The following is a 14,690-nucleotide window of genomic DNA, read 5'->3' as shown; positions in this document are numbered from 1 at the left end:
AGGTGGGTGTATTGCTTGAACCCAGAAGTTTGAGAGCAGCCTAGCCAACGTGGTGAAACCTCATCTGTACAAAGAAGACAAAAAATAGCCGGGCATGTTGTGCAGCTGTAGTATGGCTACTTGGGAGGCTGAGGTGGGAGGATTACCTGCACTTAGGGAGGTTGAGGCTGCAGTGAACTGTGATGGCGTCACTGCACTCCAGCCTGGGAGATGAAATGAGACCCTGTCTCAAAACAAAACAAATAACAGTGTGAAGGAGTGACAGTACCATAGACAGTTTCTGTTGCAAGTCCTCACTGCTTTTGTGAAAGCGCAAAACACCCATAGACAATAAGTGAGAAAGACTGTTCCAGTAAAATGGTATTCATGGACACTGAAATTTGAATTTCAGATAGTTTTCACATTTCACAAAATGTTTATCTTGGATTTGTTTTTCCCTTAACCATTTAAAAATAAAAACATAAAGCGATTTTTTTTTAAAGACCGAGTCTTGACCTGTCACCCAGGCTGGAGTGCAGTAGCATGATCTCGGCTCACTGCAACTTCCACCTCCCAAGTTCCAACGATTCTCATGCCTCAGCCTCCAGAGTAGCTGGGATTACAGACACGCACCACACCTGGCTAATTTTTTTGTATTTTTTTCTTAGTAGAGACAGTGTTTCACCATGTTGGCCAGGCTGGTCTCAAACTCACGTCCTTGGGTGATGTGTCTGCCTCGGCCTCCCAAAGTGCTGGGATTACAGATGTGAGCCGCTGTGCTCAGCCAAAAATTGTTTTGGTTTGTTTTGTTTGAGACAGAGTCTGTCGCCCAGGCTGGAGTGCGTTGGTATGATCTTGACTCACTGCAGCCTTCTTCTCCTGGGTTCAAACGATTCTCCCTTCTCAGCCTCCCCAGTAGCTGGAATTACAGGTGTGCACCACCACACCTAGCTAATTTTTGTATCTTTAGTAGAGACGGGGTTTCGCCATGTTGGCCAGGCTGGTCTTGAACTCCTGACCTCAAATGATCCACCAGCCTCAGCCTCCCAAAGTGCTGGAATTACAGGTATGAACCACCACGCCTGGCTTTGAAACGTAAAAGCAATTTTTAACTCATTGGCTGAGCAGAAACATGTTATAGGCCAGATTTGTCCTGCAGGCTGTAGTTTGCCAGCCTGGCTTAGAATACAGACACACCTCATTTTGTTGTGCTTCACAGATAGTGTGATTTTCACAGTTTGAAGGTTTGCAGTGAGCCTGCATTGAGCAAGTCTGTTGGTACCATTTTTCCAACAGCATGTGCCCACTTCATGTCTCTGTGTCACATTTTGATAATTCTCACAATATTTCAGCCTTTTTCATTATTATTCTGTTATGGTGACTCTGTAATCAGTGATCTTTGATGTTACTTTAGTAATTGTTTTGGGGTACCAGGAACCACCTTGTACCTGGCGAACTTAATCAGCAAATGTGTGTGTTCTGACTGTTGGGCTGACTGGCTGTTCCACTTCTCTTTCTCTCCTTGGGTCTCCCTGTTCTCTGAGACACAACATTGAAATTGGGTCAGTTAATAACTCTACAGTGGCCTCTAAGTATTCAAGTAGAAAAAAAGAGTCCTGCATCTCTTACTTTAAATCAAAAGCTAGAAATAATCTTAAGTTTAATGAGGGAGGCATATCAGAAGCTAAGATAGGCCAAAAGCTAGGCCTCTTGCACCACACCGCCAGGTTGTGAATGCGAAGGAAAAGTTCTTGAAGAAAATTATAAGTGCTACTCCAGTGAAGACATCAATGACAAAAAAGTGAAACAACTTTATTGCTGATGTGGAGAAAATTGTAGTGATCTGGATAGACAATCAAACCAGCCACACCATTCCCTTAAGCCAAAGTCTAACCTAGAGCAAGGCCTTAACTCTCTTTAATTCTATGAAGGCTGAGAGGTAAGGAATCTGCAGAAGAAAAGTTGGAAACTAGCTGAAGTTGACTAGCTTAGGTTTAAGGAAACAAGCCATCTCCATAACATGAAAGTACAAGGTGAGGCAGCGGGTGCTGTTGTAGAAGCTGCAGCAAGTTATCCCGAAGATCTAGATAAGATCATCGAGGAATGTGGCTACATGAAACAACCAGTTTTTAATGTAGGTGAAAATCAGCCTTCTATTGGAAGAAGATACCTAGAATTTTCATTTCTATAGAGAAGTCAATTCTTAGCTTCAGTGCTTCAAAGGGAAGGCTGACTCTGTTAGGGGCTAATGTGTCTGGTGACTAAGGTGAAGCTAGTGCTCATTTATTATTCCAATAATCCTAGGGCCTTAAAAATTATGCTAGATCTATTCTACCTGTGCTCTATAAATAGGAAAAAAAAAAAAAAAAAAAGCCTGGATGACAGCACATCTGTTTACAGCATGGTTTACTTAATATTTTAAGTCTACTGGTGAGACATTGCTAAGGAAAAGATTCCTTTCAAAATATTACTGCTCATTGATAGTGCATGTAGTCACGCAAGAGCTTTGATGGAGATGTACAAGGAGATTAATGTTGTTTTTTGCCTGCTAACTAACACAGCATTCATTCTGCATACAGCCTATGGATCAAGGAGCAATTTCAAGTCTTATTTAAGAAATATGTTTCATAAGACTGTAGCTGCCTTAGATAATGAGTCCTCTAATGGATTTGGGCAAAGTAAATTGAAAACCTTCTGGAAAGGATTCACCATTCTGTGTCATTAAGAACATTCCTAATTCGTGGAGAGGATGTCAAAATATCAACATGAATAGCAGTTTGGAAGAAGTTTATCCCTCATGGATGCATTTGAGGAGTTTGAGACTTCAGTGGAGGAGGGGACTGTAGAAGTAGTGGAAATAGCAAGAGAACTAGAATGTAAAGTGGAGCCTGCCAGATGTGTTGGTTTATACCTGTAATCCCGGCACTTTGGAAGGTTTGGGCAGGAGGATCCCTTGAACCTAGGAATTGGAGGCAGCAGTGAGCTGAGTTCGTGCCACTCCCCTCACTCCAGCCTGGGTGACAAAAGCGAGACTCCATCTCAGTTCAAAATGAAAAGAAGAGGTGGAGCCTGAACACTGACTGCGTTGCTACAATGTCATGAAAAAACTTGAACAGATGAGTTGCTTTTTGTAGATGAGCAAAGAGCGGTTTCTTGAGATAGAGTCTACTCTAAGTGAAGATGCTGTGAACATTGTTGAAATGACAACAAAAAATTCAGAATGTTTTATATACTTAGTTGATAAAGCAGTGACAGGGTTTGAGAGGATTGGTTCCAATTTTGAAAGTTCTGTGGTAAATGCTATCAAACAGCATAGAAGGCAACAAAGTTTTCCTGATGTGGCAAACTTCATTGTTGTCTTATTTTAAGAAGTTACCACAGCCACCTCAACCTTTAGCAACCACCAACTGACTCACTGTTAGCAACTTTTGGCAATAAAGTATTTTTAAATTTGTGTGCAGAGTGTTTTTTAGACTGAAGGCTGTGGCATACTTAATAGACTACAGTGTCATGCAAACAACTTGTGTGTGGGCTGGGAAACCAAAAAATGTGTGTGACTTGCTTTATTACACAGCAGTCTGGAACCAAACCCACAGTATCTCCAAGGTTGGACTCTAGGATGTGAAAAAACCTACGTTAAAATTTACAACATGAGAAAATAGGAAAAACAAGAACTATTAAAAACAGTAGAATTATAATAAACTAGAAAGATACGCAAGAGGAGTTAGATGTCTTAAGCCTGATATAACTACACTGGATGGAATAGCAGAAGAGAGATGAAAAACCTGATGAGTTGACTTGGCATAGTAAGTTTGAGAATATATTTGAGTTTGAGTGTATCTAATTGGCAGTTGAAAATCTAGGTGTAAGTCAAGCAAATTAACTTAGTTTTCAAAGAAAATTTGCCTGAATATGCAGTTGTCATCAGATATGGGATTCACATAAATTCAGCTGTAGCCCTTGGCAATTAAAGGAAAAACAATAATCATAACAAGTGCTTTATACATTAATTTCTTACAACCACCCTATGAAGTAGATACCGCTTTCTCCATTTTACACATGGGGAATGCTAAACATGAGGACACTAAATAACTTGCCCAAGCTCACAGGGGTTAGGTTAGATTTGAACCCAGGTAGTCAGGCTCCTGATACTGCTGGGAGTCACTGTTACCTGTGGTTTCAAATGTTAAATGTGCCTACTATTTTACTTAGTGAGTGGCAGTACACAGTGAAAATGGGTGGAGGCATAAATCTTTTGTTCCTTTGGACATGAAGGCTTCCTTCTTTCATAAGGGTAAGCGATACTGAGTGCCAAATATGATTCTAATTAATCCTTCGCAGTCCTGGAGGAAAAGTTGGCTCAGTCTTTTTCACTGTATGGAATTTTTCAGCAGTAATTTTGACCGTATCTAATTTTTGCCTTAAGTTGACTTCAGAAGTCCTCCATTAGACAAGATTTTACTGTAAATACAACCAGAATGTTTAAACTCGTAAGTCCTCTTTTCCTGGTATATGTTGGGCATGTACTTTTAGAGATCTTTTAGTTTTAAAGTTCTTTCATAGTTCAATTGATACATAATATGTATAATCATTTGTACCTGGTAAAATTAAAGCTTTAACTTTTATGTATTTTTCCTTAATATGTCTTTTTTTAAAACAAACTTTCAGCTAGTATGTTCAACACACCAGGAATGCAGAGCTTGTTGCAACAAATAACTGAAAACCCACAACTTATGCAAAACATGTTGTCTGCTCCCTACATGAGAAGCATGATGCAGTCACTAAGCCAGAATCCTGACCTTGCTGCGCAGGTGAGTTTGTAATTGTATTGAAAAGGACTGTGCAGTGTGAATTAAAATAACCTAATCTAGTAATTGTGATTTTTGGCACATTTGTGTTGTGTACGATATCTTAACACACTAGAAAAGTAAACTGTGTCTCCAGTTTTTTAGATCATGTACTTCTTTGTCGTAAATTAATACAAAACATCTTTATCTCTGCCATTCATTGACTAGAAAGAAGTGCAGGTTTCCTTTGTTTCTACATATGTTGAGTTAGGAGACAAGTACAAAGTTATGGAATGCCCACTCTTTTGAAGATAAACTACTTAATTGTAAATCTTGAAAGCAATTAAGAGCAATGTTAATACGTTTGATTATAATAGTCACACTCAAAATGGCAGTTGTAAAATAGTATGAAGTCATTTATTAAAGACAGGGGGATTTGTCAGAACAATGTTCTCATTCTTTCAACTATTGATTTCCCTGCTGAAGATCGTATACTGGTCCCTTATTAATGTATTCCTTTTTCTAATTTGTTTCTAAAGAGACCACAGCTAAGAAAATTAGGGGATCTCAATGCTGGCTGAACATTCAGGATCACTTGGGAAGCTTTATAGACAGTACTGACGCTTGGGCCCCATCCTTAGACATTTTGAGATAATTGCATCTGATAACTCCTTCCCCCTCAAGTTCTCTAGGTACTGTCTAGGTTCCTTACCATAGGGCTTGAAAAACCACGGAGAATGTGAAATAAACCTTGATCATCTGTAGTTTATATTTGCTGTTTGTTAAAAACGGCTTCTGTAGTGTGTCAGGAATTTGGAGGACTTTATAGTTAATCCCATCCCTTACATTTTAAAAGCTTTAAGTCAAATGAATGGTTTTTATTTTCTAAATTCTAGAACTATATTGATTCAAGTATCTTTGACGTATAATTCTCAGTAATAACTTATGCCCTCACCAAATTTGTGAAATTGGAAATAACGAATTTTAAGAAGAATTTTTGTGTCTGTGATTCTGTATATTGGAGGTACATTTTATGGAAGATTGATTTATGCATATGAAACTTATCAGACTGAGTTGTTAGTATTAAATGCCTCAATTTACCATAATAAGCCATTTTAAGTGTGTATATGGCTAATACTGAATGTGCATCTTGCTTTCAAAATTTGACTTTAACAAGCACAGCCTAGCAATTTGTAATAATCTTACATTAGTAAAGTGACTTGAGCACTCACATACTATTTTTTTACTCTAAAGCACAATGTTGCTAATACTAGATTGGCAGGTCTTTTATTACAGATAGTTTAGAAACCATTACAGTGTTCTTGTTATCTGCAGATTAAAATCTGTGTTTTTTTCTATTCTTTTGATTTTTAAATATTTAAAAAGAGTCTTTTCTATTCTTTTGATTTTTAAATATTTAAAAAGAGTCTTGAGTGTAAAATCTTGTAGTATAAGCACTCAGGTAAGTTATAAGAAATATCCTAATCAAATGAGATGATTATCTGCGAATAAATACATTTAAGATGACATGCTTTTTTAATATTAAATGAAGTAAATTCCAAAAGATATGTGTGCTAACCTCGTTAATATGTTCATAATAAAGAAGTATTTGACTGGAACCAATAAAGAAGCAGGTTTGTTGACCTTAAGCTGATACTAGTTTACTTACTGTGAACTTATTGGTCACTTTGAAATAAATACTGTATATTCCTGAAAGGTTGTCTGACATCTGCTTTGGTTATTGTATTGAAATTAACTAAAAGATCACTTTGCAAGAATTGGGGTGAATTTACTCTACCGGCATTTGCATTGCTCTTAAATACAGTTAACTACTTTATGGCGAGGATCATTTTCTCCCCAGACTTTGGATAGGTAAATAGGCTGTCAGTAAATCCTTGTTAGTTGACTTTTTTACTCCATCTGGAGAAAATGATATAAAATGTGTCTTTTGAAGCTACAAGAATTTATTAGTTTCTGGTTATGCTGATTGTGTATTTTAATCTTATTTTTAGGTATATGACATCATACTAATATTGATCCTGATTTTTAAATTCTTAACGTTTATTTGAAGGTTAGGAGATGCCACTTTTCTCATCTCTGGTGGTAGTGAGGTGAAATCCAGATGCTAATCTTGGTGTTCTCAAATGGATTTACATATTTTAGGTCTTAAATCATTTAAATACTTTCCCCAGAGGACTGTTGGTGCTAGGCCTGGCTGATTTTCACCTAGCAGCTCCATTTCTCTGGCACGTTGGTTGCTGTTTTGCGGTGTTATTTTTTTGGACCTAATATTAGCTGTTTTGTAGTAGGCAGGTAGATGTAGTGGTCCTTTTCAGATCTGGATTTTCTCTGTGCCTGCCACTTGCGTGTCGAGGTTTCTAAGCAAGCCATGTTACATAGTTTCATGTATTGATGTTTATGTTTATTCTGTCAGTGTAGTAGAAAATATATCTTCATGAATGCCAGTTACTCCCATTTTTCTTTCAATGGCAAATGTTCACCTTTGTTCAAGGAAAAGCCTAAGAAAATGATTCCTTTTATTTTTTAGGATATTACATGTCATTATCATAACCACCATTCTCATTGAGAGAAAAGATGCCTCGTTTTTGTTTTTATTCTTCTGGAGATCCCTCTTGTGGACAGTACCTTCCCTTTTCCTTTTTTATTTATGTTCTACCTTCCTCTCTTTTAAGTGCCAGTTTAGGCACTTGGGGGAAGATAGAATAAAACAAGGTACATTACTTGTTTCAGATATTTCCAGTTAAAATTGTTTGAACACTTGCCCCATAGATGATGCTGAATAATCCCCTATTTGCTGGAAATCCTCAGCTTCAAGAACAAATGAGACAACAGCTCCCAACTTTCCTCCAACAAGTGAGTAAGACAAGATGTTAGCTGTCTTGGGTAATGATTTGCTTGAAAAAATTTGATGATAAACATTTTCCTTGCTCTTCTCTGGCTGATAGCAAAACATAGAATAGAGACCAATAATGCTGTCAATTCGTAGAGAATTCAGCTTGATCTTAACTGAGTCCCATTTCGTTGCTGACCTTTTGCTTATGTTTCTTAAACAAATTCTGAGGAAAGAACCATTTTGTTTTTGCTTTTTAGGACCTAGGATTTTGAATGCTTTGTTAATACCATAAACCATTTCCTTTCACTGTACTAACTTTGAAGTGCTTCCTTGTGTCATGTTACGCTTTATGGTTTAACTAATTTTGAGTAACAGGAAAGAGCTACCCTATTCTGTTTTACAGGTTGTTTTCTTCCAAATTAATCGAATTTTTTTTTTTTCAACGGGTAGATCTCATTTCCTCAAACTCGGGATTAGTAAGATTTAAATGGTCAGTGTTGTCATATAAGGAAGGTTATATTATAAACAAGTACTTGAGATTGCCATGGTATTTTATTATTTAAAACGACAAAAGAGAAGTTAGTCTTGGTGTTTTGAAACTGGTAGTTCTAGAGCTTCATATATTATGCAGATGACTCTCAGGCCTGTAAACCATTTTCCAAGGTTGGTGTCCTTGATCTATTGTAATGATGTAAGCCTATCTTTGGTTAGTCAGGTGGTGTATATTTGGAAGTAGTAAAGCTAAACTCAGCATACATGTATTAACGTCAAATTTGGAACTGTTGTTTTAGAGTGTACCTTACTGGTAAAATTGTTATATCAGTAACAGGTAACACTTGGTTAGGTGGAATATGTGGCTTTTACCATATTACCATGTCATAAGAATTGTGCATTTGGAGGTTGTCTCTTAGAAATAATACTTTATCTTCTGTTGGAGAAAGGAAATAGTTGTGGCTTCCAAAGTAGCTCCTGATTTTCTTCCATTATGAAAATGGCTTTCATGATGGACTTAGGAGGAGGTCAAGTAATGATTTTGCACACTAGGTTTGCTGTCAAAGAGGAGACACTTGTGTTTATTTTGGGAAAGAAATTATGGATTACCAGTGTCCAGGTATAAGGTTTTAGATTTTCTCCAGAAGCATAACAAAGATTTAAAAATTTACCTTCACTGATTTTAATTCCTTTGTAACCACTAGTTTCTTTCTTCCTTAGATGCAGAATCCTGATACACTATCAGCAATGTCAAACCCTAGAGCAATGCAGGCCTTGTTACAGATTCAACAGGGTTTACAGACATTAGCAACGGAAGCCCCGGGCCTCATCCCAGGGTAGGCTTATTTGGGGAAGATGATGAAAGTGCATAATGGTTACTTTCTCTGAGAATTTCAGATTTAGTAGTATTCTGCCTTTTTTTTTTTTTTTAGTTGTTGGGGAGACAGGGTCTTGCCCTGTCGCCTAGGCTGTGAGTGTGGTGGTGCAATCATGGCTCACTACAGCCTCTACCTCTCAGGCTCAAGGGATTCTCTCACCTCAGCCTCCTGAGTAGCTGGGACTACAGGTGTGCACCACCACACCCAGCTAATTTGTTTATTTATATATGTTTGTATGTATGTATGTATTTTTGTTGTTTTTAGAGATGGGATTTTGTCATGTTGCCCAGGCTGGTCTCAAACTTCTGGGCTTAAGCGATTCGGCCTGCTAAAGTGGGATCAGAGGCATGAGCCACGGCACCTGGTCCCCTATCTCCTCCCCCCGCTTTTTTTTTTTATTTAGGAGTTGGATTTTTGCTCTTTTACCCTGGCTGAACTTGAACTTCTAGGCTCAGGTGATCCTCCCACCTCATTCTTCCCAGTAGCTGGGACACAGTGCCTGGCCATGATTGTTTTTAAGTCAGGGTTTTCAAAGTTAAACATTATTATTATTTTTTAAATTCTTTTTAGAGATAGAGTCTCACTCTGTCGACCAGATTGGAGTGCAGTGGTGCAATTTCGGCTTACTTCAGTCTCTACCTCCTGGGCTCCAGCAATCCTCCTACCTCAGCCTGTCAAGTAACAGATACTATAGATGTGCACCACCACACCCAGCTAATTCTGTTTTTATTTTTTGTAGAGATGAAGTCTCACAATGTTGCCTAGGCTGATCTCAAATTCCTGGGCTGCTGGGATCATCGGTCTCCCAAAATGAGCCACTGCACCAGGCCAAAAGGGCTTATTTTAAGAAAATAGCTTAGCTTAATTATATTAAAAAGTAACCGATTTATGGACTGGCCTCTGGTTTTGCAGGACCTTAGGATATTTCCTTTTTGTGCTTTCTCTAGGTTTACTCCTGGCTTGGGGGCATTAGGAAGCACTGGAGGCTCTTCAGGAACCAATGGATCTAACGCCACACCTAGTGAAAACACAAGCCCCACAGCAGGAACCACTGAACCTGGACATCAGCAGTTTATTCAACAGATGCTACAGGCTCTTGCTGGAGTAAATCCTCAGGTATCAGTTCTTTTCCATTCACGTTTTGTATTCCTTAATGTTGGAAATTTAGAAATTTCCAAAAAGAAGGAAAAAGGAAAGCAGTAGTTCTTAGGTGTTTAGGTTAATGAAAAATACGGTCTTAAGGATATTGAGTAAGAAAACAGGCATTACAAAAGTTGTTGACTTTGGTGCTATCTGAGACACTAAAGGAACATTGTTACGGTTGTAGAGAAGACATGCTACAACCTAAAGTCTTACTTTTTAGAAATTGCCTTTTAAAATGCATTATTTTTTTTTTTAAGTTCCTATTTGAAAATCATTTGAAATAGGTTTTGCTTTAAAAAAGTTCTTAGGGAGGCCGGGCGCGGTGGCTCAAGCCTGTAATCCCAGCACTTTGGGAGGCCGAGACGGGCGGATCACCCGGTCACTGCACTCCAGCCTGGGCCACAGCGCAAGACTCCATCTAAAAAAAAAAAAAAAAAAAAAAGTTCTTAGGGAGGAAAGGAAACTTGATTATCTCAAGTACTTCCAGGACAACTGTATTCTAGTCTGTCTTTTGACTGGAAAAAAGTCCTGACTACCTTACTCCACCCATTACACCATCTCCTGTGGTAGCTTGTTACATATATATATATATATATAGAGTAAATATGGCTAAAGAATATGGACCCCCAATACTGTGCTTGCATCTACAAACATACATTGGCTTTACTAATAATGTGCCATTATATAAAGATGATCGCCAGTTCAAGCCTGTTTTATTAGGTTGTCCCCAAACTTCTTAATGTCTCAAGGTCTGTTAGGTGCTTTCTGTTTTCTTTTCTGGGTTTCTTTTCTTTTTTCTTTTCTTTCCCTTTCCACTTTCCCCTTTACCTTTCTTCTTTCCTCTTCCCCTTTCCCTTTTCTCTTTCCTCTTCCCCTTTCCCTTTTCTCTTTCCTCTTCCCCTTTCCCTTTTCTCTTTCCTCTTCCCCTTTCCCTTTTCTCTTTCCTCTTCCCCTTTCCTCTTTCTCTTTTCCTCTTTTTCCCCTTTCCCCCCTTTCCCCCCTTTCCCCTCTTTGCCTTTCCTTTTTCCTTTTTTTTTTCCCATACCCTTTCCCCTTTTGACAGACTGCCCAGGCTGGGTGCCATCACAGCTCACTGCATCCTGCACCTCCTGGCCTCCAGCAATCCTTGCACCTTAGCCTCCCGAGTAGCTGGGACTACAGGCGCAGACCACCACACCTGGCTAATTTTTGTATTTTTTGTAGAGATGGGGTTTCGCCATGTTGCCCAGGTTGGTCTCAAACTCCTGAGCTCAAGCTATCCCACCCGCCTTAGCCGCCTCCCAAAGTGCTGGAATTACAGGCGTGAGCCACTGTGCCCGGCCTGCTTTCTGTTTTCAGGCCTTACTAAATACAATAAACAGAGTAGTGTTCTGTCATATACATATCTGTATTCCTGATAAGCCAGCGTAGTATAGTTTCTGGCTCATGGTAGGTACTCAGTAAGTATTCATGGAATAAATAAGAAAGAAGGATTTGGAGTATTAGAATTAATTGTTACATAAGTTAACTTACCTCCGAATTACCAAGTAGGCCTAGGATTGATTGGTCATTTATGTGATTTATGTGGGGTTTTTTTTTTTTTTTTTTTTTTTTAACTTCATTTCTGAAGAAAAGATTTGATGCTGCTGAATTGTCAGAATTAAGAGTATAATTTTGGGCCTGAAACTGAAACTCTTTTCTAAGAATTGACTGTCCAGTGTGCAAGTTAAACTCACATTCATTCAAAGAATCATTGAAACTTTAGAATTTCATACATGAGGATACCGGCTTTTATAAGTTACTCAATTGGTCAGTAGCTATACAAATCATCTAATTCTGAACTATTTGTATATATATATGTGTTCAAATTTTTCTGCACGTACATGATCCTCTAAAATAACGGTTGATGTTTATTAAGCTTCCCCCCCTTCCCCACCAAAGTAGAGTCGTGATCTATTTGACGTGATTAGGTATAAACTAGACTATTTAAAATAAAGTGCTAATGGACTTTTAAATATGTTGGATATGTTTCAAGAGGTGGGCAGTGTTTTTGAAGCTCAGTAGATCAGCATATGTTATAAAAAAGCAATTAAAAAATTTTAAAAGTCAGTCAGGTGTGGCATGGATTGGCTTCCTTTAGAGTTGGATTAATTTTTTTTTTCTTTAATAGCTACAGAATCCAGAAGTCAGATTTCAGCAACAACTGGAACAACTCAGTGCAATGGGATTTTTGAACCGTGAAGCAAACTTGCAAGCTCTAATAGCCACAGGAGGTGATATCAATGCAGCTATTGAAAGGTTACTGGGCTCCCAGCCATCATAGCAGCATTTCTGTATCTTGAAAAAATGTAATTTATTTTTGATAACGGCTCTTAAACTTTAAAATACCCGCTTTATTTCATTTTGACTCTTGGAATTCTGTGCTGTTATAAACAAACCCAATATGATGCATTTTAAGGTGGAGTACAGTAAGATGTGTGGGTTTTTCTGTATTTTTCTTTTCTGGAACAGTGGGAATCAGTGCTTTTCATTTAAGGCTACTGCATGCATCACTTCTGCATTTATTGTAATTTTTTAAAAACATCACCTTTTATAGTTGGGTGACCAGATTTTGTCCTGCATCTGTCCAATTTATTTGCTTTTTAAACATTAGCCTATGGTAGTAATTTATGTAGAATAAAAGCATTAAAAAGAAGCAAATCATTTGCACTCTAATTTGTGGTACAATATTGCTTATTGTGACTTTGGCATGCATTTTTGCAAACAAAATGCTGTAAGATTTATACTACTGATAATTTTGCTTTATTTGTATACATATAGAGTATGCACATTTGGGACTGCATTTCTAGAAACATACTGCAATAGGCTATCTGAGCAAAACACCTGTAACCAAAAAAGTGAAGATAAGAAAATACTCTTAAAGCCGAGTATTTCCTAATTGTATAGAATCTTACAGCATCTTTGACAAACATCTCCCAGCAAAAGTGCCGGTTAGACAGGTTTGTTGAAAATATAGTAGAAAAACTGATTCTGGTTATCTCTTTAAGGACAATTAATTGTACAGACACATAATGTAACATTGTCTCAACATTCATTCACAGATTGACTGTAAATTACCTTAATCTTTGTGCAGACTGAAGGAACACTGTAGTATACCCCAAAGTGCATTTGCCTAGGACTTTTCAGCTTCTCCCATAGGTAGTTTAACAGGCATTAAAATTTGTAATTGAAATGTTGCTTTCACTGAAAAAGTGTCTAAATGTTTCAGTTATTTTTAATCGCCATATAAAAATAGAACTCTCTTTTGGGTTTATCTGTTTTCTCATGCACAGGCAATACACGAATTTAAAATGAGTTGTGAGCCAATTGTTTCTGGAGTGTTTTGGTAGTTCTGTTACGAAATAGTTAAATATTGTGCTTTTCAGAGCCTCAGAAAGGGGGACGGGGTGGGGGGGGCGGGCAGTGGAATCTATCCTGGATGGGGCCAGCTTAAATAATACTGGCAACCAAGATTCTGTTAGGATTTCTGTGCATATAGTATAGTAAAGAAGTATCATTCAGGGGTGAAAAACAAAGAGCCGTTTTAATGATGTTGAGTACATTTGGCTGTTTTATAGCCTTTTTCTTCCCTCCCCAAAGAATTCTGTTTGCCTAACTCCCAAACTGTTGGGGTGGTACATTCCTTTAGGACCAATTAAAACAGAGTTTAGGGTCAGTAATACATTTGGCTGACTCTGGTTCAGTATTCTCTTAGGTGATTATATTCTCTCATGTACAGTTACAGGAAATTAAAATGTTAAAGTAACCTAAAATGAATTCAGACCAATAAAATCAAGGGAAATACAAGTTGATTCCATTACTTCTGTACGTTGCTTGCTATTAAAAAAGGTTAAGAGGCCAGGTTACCCACCAGTCCATGCACTGTTCTGACACTTTCCCCAGGAGGAAAACAAGTACAAAGGTTATGGTGGAGGCATGAGTAGAGATTGTTGAGAAGGGTATTCATGTGTCTTTGCTCTTTCTGCTTGATGCCTCAGTCTGGTTTAAAAACTTCTGTACTGGCGAATGTGGTATTCAGTGTGGGATAGTGTCATAACTAATTTGACAATTTATTAATCACAAAATAACAATAAATCTCTAGCTTTTACATTTGATTTGTCTTGCCTCTTTTGTAGAAAGAAAAACAAATGTCTATAACTTTTGCTAACCATGTGTTTTAAAGGCTATTGAAGTTGATTTACCCCAGATTTTGTCACATTTTACATTCTTTATTTTTCAGGTTTTCCAATTAAAATGTCACATGGTCTTTTGTGGTGTGATAAAAAGATAGCACACTGGGAAGGTAGGTGACTTGAGCTCCACTTTTGATCTTGGTACTTGACTAGTTATGTGACATTGAGGCGTCATGATTTCTTTATTATACGTGTACTGGTGAGGCTTATAGGTGCACTGGACTGGGCGAGAAGCTCTGAAGTACCTTCAAGCAGCTGCAGTGGTATGGTTTTCATTTTTAATATGTTTACCTTTAGGTCTAAGTCTAAAGATAAATATCTACATCTTAAGGGGTTCAAAATACTT

The 14,690-nt window shown here is 37.8% G+C and overlaps 1 protein-coding gene across 2 annotated transcripts in view; it reads left to right on the top strand.

Annotated features, from left to right (window-relative positions):
* Window positions 1-14,261, top strand: part of UBQLN1 (ubiquilin 1) — a 47,873-nt gene extending 33,612 nt beyond the window's left edge. The window contains exons 7-11 of one of the 2 annotated variants that reach the window (XM_005582025.5): window positions 4,648-4,790; window positions 7,557-7,640; window positions 8,833-8,948; window positions 9,938-10,106; window positions 12,283-14,261. In XM_005582025.5, the coding sequence (XP_005582082.1) occupies window positions 4,648-4,790; window positions 7,557-7,640; window positions 8,833-8,948; window positions 9,938-10,106; window positions 12,283-12,435 (665 nt within the window). In that variant the 3' untranslated portion in view covers window positions 12,436-14,261. The remainder of the gene's footprint in view (window positions 1-4,647; window positions 4,791-7,556; window positions 7,641-8,832; window positions 8,949-9,937; window positions 10,107-12,282) is intronic. The other variant, XM_005582026.5, reaches the window with a different exon arrangement.
* Window positions 14,262-14,690: the final 429 nt, after the last annotated feature.

This window comes from Macaca fascicularis, chromosome 15 (genome assembly GCF_037993035.2).
Source record: "Macaca fascicularis isolate 582-1 chromosome 15, T2T-MFA8v1.1".
Taxonomy (NCBI): Eukaryota; Metazoa; Chordata; class Mammalia; order Primates; family Cercopithecidae; genus Macaca; species Macaca fascicularis.
This window is presented reverse-complemented; position numbering and strand designations above follow the sequence as displayed.